Here is a 7,598-nt window from a genome sequence, read left to right as displayed (position 1 = left end):
TCATCCTGAATTTTAAAACCCATGCATTTAAAAGTGCATTTTTTGCGACCTTAATTTTAGAACCTGTGAATGTAAAAGTGGAATTTTACACCCTGAAATACCCATGTATGAAGAAAGTGCATTTTTACACTCGAAAAATCAAAGCAATTTCACACTCAGGAATTTAAGACCTTTGCACGTAAAAATGCAATTTTACACCCTGAAAATCAAAAACCAATATGAAAAAAGTGCAATTTTACCGAATCTCGATGCTTGGGGAAAAACCTCATAATTCATGAGCAAAAATTGCTATCAATTCAAATGACTTTGTAATAGAGGAAAGCATTTGACAAGACAATTCAGATCAAATCAAATTAATTCGGGAGTTTGAGACCCGGGGGGGGCACTGGGTTTGCGGACTGACGGTATGTGCGGGCCAAAAATTGGCTTTTAAAATTGCACCCTTACAGTGCAGCAAAAATCAGTGAAAATCATACCCTTAGAGTGCATTTTCCCCCAAATTTTCGATCCCTTTCGTGCAAAAAATGGTCAAAATTCTAGCATTTTTGGTCAAAATATCTAGATTTTTCAAGAATTTTCTGAAATTTCTACCCTTACAGTGCATCTCTAGTTTTTCCGACCCTTACAGTGCATTTTAAACATATTGGAAAAGGTACCCTTAGGACCCGCACATACCCGTCGGTCCTTTTGCCCAGCTGCCCCCCCGGGGTTTGAGAGACCCTATTTCGAATTTTTCGAATCTTTAAAAATTCAAATGACTAGAGATTAATACAACCATTTGATTTCTAAAACTTTTTAAAATTGAAAATTGAAAAAGGTTAACCCAAATTTACCACCATCGGAATGGCACAATCATGGACAAAAATCTTTGGAGACAAACCAAACACAGGAATTTGCAGTAAAAATGTAGAAAAAAGATGCCCCTACCCCCATTTGCAATTCAGTGCGCACGGTTCAGTGTGGGACGGCCCCAACGTTCATTGAACATTGCAAATAGTTGGGAATTTGTGTCTCCATCCATGATTGCAGATAAAGATAAAGAAAACCATCGTTATAACGTCACCAGTTAGCGTGCAATTTTTTTGACGTCAAATATAGTTTTACAATTAAGCATTCTTTTAAACATATACACCAAGAAAAAAGTTCATTTAAAGATTTCATTGTAAATCGGATAGACGTGTCAAGTATTTTAACGACAAAAAGTTTTAAAAGATGTGGTGGCGCGCTACATCATTGATGACTGAGAACCTGAAAAAATCTTCGAAAGCAAAACTTCCAAAGGGCTTTTATCGTGGTAGAAATCCAATGCAAAGTTTTCAATTAGGTCGTGGAAATACACCAGAAGATGATGAGTTGTGTCATCAGATCAATAGAACGTTAATCAGTTACAAGGACGTTTCTCTTCCTGACAAACTTTACGGTGGCCGAAACACAAAGCCATGCATTGTTACCGATGATAAAGAATTTCTTCAAAGAAAGGTTTGTCTATACACCTTTTCGACCGTAGCCGACAATTGCCGCGCGGGCATTTTTTGTCCACTTTATCCCACTAAAACCGTCCCAGTCCTTCTTTCGAACCAATAGACAGTAGAAAAATGTCTCAAAAAAGGATTGGATTGAGTTTTGGGGGATGATTAAATAATTAAGTGGCACGCGCCTGACGGCGCAATACAATACATCAAATACGGTCGAAAAGGTGTATTGAGTCTACATTTGCAATCACTTTTTGGTACCAAGAAGTGAAGAGTATTATAGCTCCATTCTAGCTTATCTAATAGCTGTGGTTAAAGACCATATCTTCTATCCCTACTACAACAGTCACCTGCTTAAAAACGCAACCCCAAACTCAATTCAAAAGAATTTTCACTTACCTCGGGCACAGTAAGTTTAGCATGACTTTTCCGTCAAAAAGAAGAATAAATTTGAACAGAAGATGAGTCATTGCGTTTACTACACAGGTAAAATGTAATCGTTAACATATAAAAGTACGGGGTTCCCATTGTAATATATTTTACTAAACTCATCCCATAATTCGCACACTAACAAACGTTTTTTTAGTTCCCTTAAGGGTGCCTTTTTGGACCGTCAAAGTCCCTTTAAGGGTCGTAAAAATGACACTGATTTCTGCCCCCCCCCCCTAAGGGTTACAAAAAAACGAAAACTCTCATATTTATCCCTAAAAAGGCTAAATTTTAAGAAAATAGTGGGACCCAAAATTCACATTTTCCCTCGATTTTCGATTTTAAACCCTAAAATTTCCAACACTGATGCATTTCGTTACCACTGAACCAAACAAGAAGGGCGTTGCCTCAGCTTCAGTTAAGATAGATATAAACCTTTTAACGGGGTGCTTCATTCCCAAGAAAATTCCGACTTGAATATTTTTCAAATCGGTTTTAGATTATGGAGGAGTTAAACGTTGGTCCATTGGAATTCGACATTGCGATGAAAACTTATCAAAATGTCATCAAAGTGCAGAATGATGAAAAGATGCTTAAAGGAGGAGAAGATAGCGAAGTCGATACAAAAGTAAAGGGAAGTGAAGATGCTTCTTCTCAACCAATCAATACAGCTCTTTTGGACGAACTTCGTACATTTAAAGGTGATTACAGTAAGATGAAAGACGACTACGACATCATTGTAGAAAGAAACACGGCAGCTGAGTCTAAGATCCGGCAATTATCTTTGGTGAAAGAAGAATCTGATCTTGCACACCGTGAAGAGGCGAATGCTTTGCGCAATACGATTGAAGGTTTGAATAATCAATTGATAATGGCCCGTGAAGAGGTTGAAGAGATGAGTGTGGATATCAAGGATTGTGTGGCCGATACTACCTCTCAGTTGAAACAACACTTTGGCGTGTTATTGACCGAAGAAAAAAAACACAACCAAGTCCTTTTAGTAGAAAAGGAGGCTGATATTTGTAACAAGGAAGCTCAGATCTGTGAAATAAAGAAATATTTTGAGAGGGAGCTAGATACCGTCAAAAAACAAGGAGCCGACCGTTTGGAAAGAATGGTTTCTATTGAAAAAGAGAAATCGGAGCTTAACCAAGAAACTATCCAAGAGCTTCGTAAAGGCTTGGAAGCCGAACAGAAATTATTGCTTGATACGCATCACTCCTTACATCAGCAAACTGAACAAATCAATGCCCAGGTTTCTCAGATCACAGAATTGAATAGTAAGAAAGCTGTCATTAAGAAGAAATTGTTTAAAGCAACCAAAGAGGTCAAGGAAGCTAACGATAAGGTTGTCCAGAGCCAAGAAGAGTTTAAAAAACAACAACATGATCTCAATGATCTAAAGGCTATGGGTGAGAAATTGATAAAGGATAACGAGGAAGAGCGTAAGAAACATATTGAAGAATTGACACGAAAAGAGGGCGAGTTGGTTAAGATTTGCAATAATTTCAAAGAACAAATCAACGTCAAGGAGCAAAATTTGGGATCGCTCAAGACAGAGAATGAAGGATTGAAATTAGCGCAAGTCGAATGTGAATTAATCAATGCAGCAGAGATGGCAAAACAGAATGAGGCTTTGCTTAGTCTGAAAAACAAACACATAGACGAGATTGGTGAAGCTAGGGAGCAGCTTGAGCAGTTGAAAAAAGAAACCTGCAACATGGATTCGTTGCACCAAGAGGCATTAGCTTCAAAAGATGGCAACCTGAAAGAATCTGAATTGACGATTGCTTACTTGCAAAATAAAAAATCAATTTGCGAGAAGAAACTAGAGGCTGCATTGAACAGTGTTCTCCGTTTGGAGAAAAGACTAAACCAACGCGAAGTCGAGATTCGTGCTCGTTTGGAAGATATTTCCGTACACCAAAAGAAAGAAACTGCTAACCGAGCTACTATCGAAAAACAAAAGGTCTCAATGGAGAAAATCCAGAATGATTTGAAACGTGAAAAGAAGAGGATCGAATCTTTGATCCGAGAACGTAACGCTTACAGAGAAGAGGTAAGATCAGTTTTTTATTTCGATAGATTCACGAATATTTAGAAACTGAATAGCTAGGTTGCACGATTCCACGAGACAATTATTGACATAGCAAATCCATTTTCGAATAAACCTTCACAATACACAATACGAGAAAAATAATTACAGTAAGAATGGTAAATCACCTTGATGGTGCGGGAGAAATGTTTACCCATCAAAAAGGGTTATTTTTGGGCCAAAAGTTATATATTTTTTAAATATTCCGTGATGGGAAGCCTTAAAAAGTCTTCAAAAGGGGTTATAAAGGTATCGATCATATGTCAGCGTTATCGAGATTCTATTTAATATATTTCCATTCAGGCTCACACGAATAGCATAAAGAAGATTGAAGCCAACAAAAAGCTTGAGGCTACCAAAGAGCACTTGCAAACGGTAAAGAAAGAATATCAAGCTAAAATTGCTCAAATGCAGAGTATCCAAGAAGGAGAGGCAACAGGCAAGCAAAAACAAAGGAAACGCAAGAGAAAAGCTAAACAAACTGCTTCCAATGACATCGAAGCAAATAAACTAATTGTTGTTACACAAACTAATGAAGAGCTTCCGAAGCCACAAGAAGCAAAGGACAACAATCCAAACCAAGATCGACTGAAGAGCTCAGATCTAGACAATGACAAGATCCAGAAAGTCACTAAAGTACAAAAAAGGTATCTAAGCTAATCAATGATAGAAACTTGGATTATCCGAGTTCATTCGTTTCCTCTCTGCTTCTAGCATATGAAGAGATTTGTAATTGTATTTCATTGTCTTTTAACGAGCGTTGTACTCTTTCGCATGTTTCCGACGTACTTTCTCTATTGTTTTGAATCCGTCAGTGTCTAGACATTTTCAATTAATACTTAAAGGAGCCCACCCCCCTAGTGGACCTTCACTTCAATTCACGAAATCACAAAAAAATAATTTCCTAATTCACGCATTTTCTGTTCACGCAAGGTTTTCCGGCAATGAGCCGATGGGTAAAGCCATTGATTTTCATTCAATATATCATTACTATTGATTTTATAGTACTGCTCGTCGAAGAAGTCCAACAAAAGTATCTAATATCATTGTGACAACGTCAGATGCTCTTTTCGAACAACATGATAACGAAAGGCCGTGGAGTGTTTACGACACTTCACTTGTCAGTTTTTGTATCGGAATATGGTTTCTTCTCATCAAGGTCTGCAGCATTGTCACCAACGATGATTCACTCTGGTAGTGAAGCCATCTCCAATATTATACGTATACATTTGTAAATAATTTTTCACCTCGGATTTTTCTCTATCATTTTCTACCACTTTTTTTTATATAAATTATTCTTCAAAAAAACTAACCCAAAAAAAAATTAATAAACACAAAAGTTGATTCTTGTTATTTTTACCCCTACTGTCTGAAAAATCTCACCAAGTCTGTGAAAAGGGTGTGTACAAAAGTCTTATCTGGCAGTCTTATCACCCAGTTGCAGAACACTCCATCCGACACGCAAAAGCTCTGAAGTCAGTGTTTTTTACACTTTTGGCAAAAACGTGAAAACTAATTTTCGTCAAAAACGGTTTTTTCAGTCTAAAATCACGATTCTTGAGTATTTTGGGATGAAAACTTCCAATAAGTTGCGAATTATAATTTCAAATCTGTTGAAATTTTTACCTCGAGCAATACTTGATGAGATATTCCAAAAAATTAGATTTTGTGTTTTTCTCATTTGAAATTGTTATATACAAATTTCAAAGTTCTAAATACGATTTCCTTACACCTTCATCCCTGAATTTTGAAAAACACAAGCGAAGAGCACTTTTTTATTGCTTATTCCATCACAAAAGTCAGTTAAAGCTAAACATAAATTCTTAAGGTTTTATCAAATGATTTTGAGTCCTATTAGCCTCCGTCTCAGAACGCGGTCAGAAAATTTTGCGGATAATTTCACAGCGAAAATGCATCCAGTGAAATGTGAGTAATGTATCATGATTCAAGTCGACTGACATAATTATACACATAATACATGTTACAAGTTCTGCCTACGGATTCTCAAGCTCAGCTATTATAAAACTATTACATGTTAGTAGCAGACCCGACTGACCAATGTTATGTAGCAGGTTGAAACATGAGTTTCTACTGGAAAGATGCAGTTTGTTTTCAAGTTAAATCTTCAAAATAAAGCAAACTGTGTGGGTTTCTTTACTTCCAAACAACCTACCAATAGTTTTGGAACACTCCATAATAAAGGAAGATTGCTCTTCTTGTGGATTGGCTTTCTGCAAACACGATGTGACATGAAAGTGAAGAGACATGATTTGTTGGTTTTTGTTTGATTTGTTGACTCATATATCTCATGGCAAATGGGATAGCAAATGACTTTTCATGTATTGCTTGGCTCTACATATGATACCTCTAACTTTGAACACCTCCAGAATGTTGAAAAAAGCATTTTACGAGATAAGTTTCAATTATAATTTTCATGGAAATTTTTAATCGCCAGATTTGGCTTGGCGTCAGTTTTGTTTGGTTGATGTTTGGTATTGTGATCATTAAAAGCAATGAAATGCCACACAGTCACTCTACACATGATGCCTCCAGCCATGATTGGTATCAGAATGTTGGAAAAAAACATTTTACGAGAAATTGTTGATAGAAATTATATTGACTTATTTTTACAATTTTGGCGGTGTGGGTTTAGTTGGTTGATAATGTTTACACTGTGGGATGGTTTTCAAAAAACTGTTATATTGATTATTGATTGTTGGAATTGATTACCAAAAAAATTAAGAGAACCTTTTTCTGATAAATACTTTATTTTTTTCATGAATCGAATAAACCGTGTGGATAGTATGTCTTATAGTAACCAATGCAGTGTCTGTTTTCAAATTTTGAAAGCTCTATACCTACTGAATCTGTGAATTGAAGCTCTGAATAGCTCTATGTTTAAAACTTTGAGCCATGTTTTTTTCTTTGTTGCTATTAAAGATAGATTTTTTAAATTGTCGTAATGTAAATTTATGGTAAAGTTTTAGTTTTTGAGTTTAGTTCATCAGTAGTACATACAGTAGTATTTTTTCAGTAATCCTTTCTTGTAAATATAGTAACATTTAACCAGACTCACTGCTCTCATTATATTCAAATTTGTATTTTTTTAGGACCGATAAGTACATATTTTTAAACACCAAAACAAAGCAAACAACATGCCAGTTCTTTCTGGACAAATATATATGTATACTTTATTGTGTGCTTTGAGTTCTATTTTAATCAACCCTCTCAACTGCTGATCTTTCAACTATCATTTAGGAGTATAGAATGGGCTTCCATAGTACCATTTTCTCTAAGTATTTTGTGCAAATTTTCAACAAAGAAGTAGACTTCTTGACTGTCCTTGTCCCTTATGTATGTTAAAGTTGTTCTGATGGAGGACATTGCTATTTTTGGTAGCCTTCACATATCAATAAGGAGCTTTGGTGTAAATGTTTTTTCTGATGAAATCATACTAATCTGAAACTATTAGGCCTTTATGAACTTTCTAGAACAATAATCTTGCTCCAATCTTGAGAAACACTGGAAAAATAGGTTAGCATTCCCTGCCATAATTTCACAGATTTCCTCTGCTTTCTGCTTGAAAACGCTGTCGTATAGCC

At 36.0% G+C, this 7,598-nt stretch overlaps 1 protein-coding gene across 1 annotated transcript; it reads left to right on the top strand.

Annotated features, from left to right (window-relative positions):
• The first annotated feature begins 1,172 nt into the window (after positions 1–1,172).
• LOC136815198 (uncharacterized) lies at positions 1,173–5,307 on the top strand. The gene is made up of 4 exons (XM_067071646.1): positions 1,173–1,479; positions 2,401–3,960; positions 4,300–4,643; positions 5,002–5,307. Exons 1-4 carry the CDS (start codon positions 1,213–1,215, stop codon positions 5,192–5,194), a joined length of 2,364 nt encoding a protein of 787 aa, XP_066927747.1. The 5' UTR covers positions 1,173–1,212; the 3' UTR covers positions 5,195–5,307.
• Positions 5,308–7,598: the final 2,291 nt, after the last annotated feature.

Source organism: Clytia hemisphaerica, unplaced genomic scaffold (genome assembly GCF_902728285.1).
Source record: "Clytia hemisphaerica strain Z4C2 unplaced genomic scaffold, Clytia hemisphaerica genome assembly, whole genome shotgun sequence".
Lineage (NCBI taxonomy): Eukaryota > Metazoa > Cnidaria > Hydrozoa > Leptothecata > Clytiidae > Clytia > Clytia hemisphaerica.
The sequence above is the reverse complement of the archived record's forward strand: the minus strand, read 5'-3'. Positions and strand labels throughout refer to the sequence as shown.

Excerpts from the sequence above, each read along its gene's own strand:
- LOC136815198 (XM_067071646.1), top strand. The coding sequence starts at position 1,213 with ATGTGGTGGCGCGCTACATCATTGATGACTGAGAACCTGAAAAAATCT. Across the intron at positions 3,961-4,299 it reads GTAACGCTTACAGAGAAGAG|GCTCACACGAATAGCATAAA; the intron begins GTAAGATCAGTT and ends ATTTCCATTCAG. Across the intron at positions 4,644-5,001 it reads GTCACTAAAGTACAAAAAAG|TACTGCTCGTCGAAGAAGTC; the intron begins GTATCTAAGCTA and ends TTGATTTTATAG.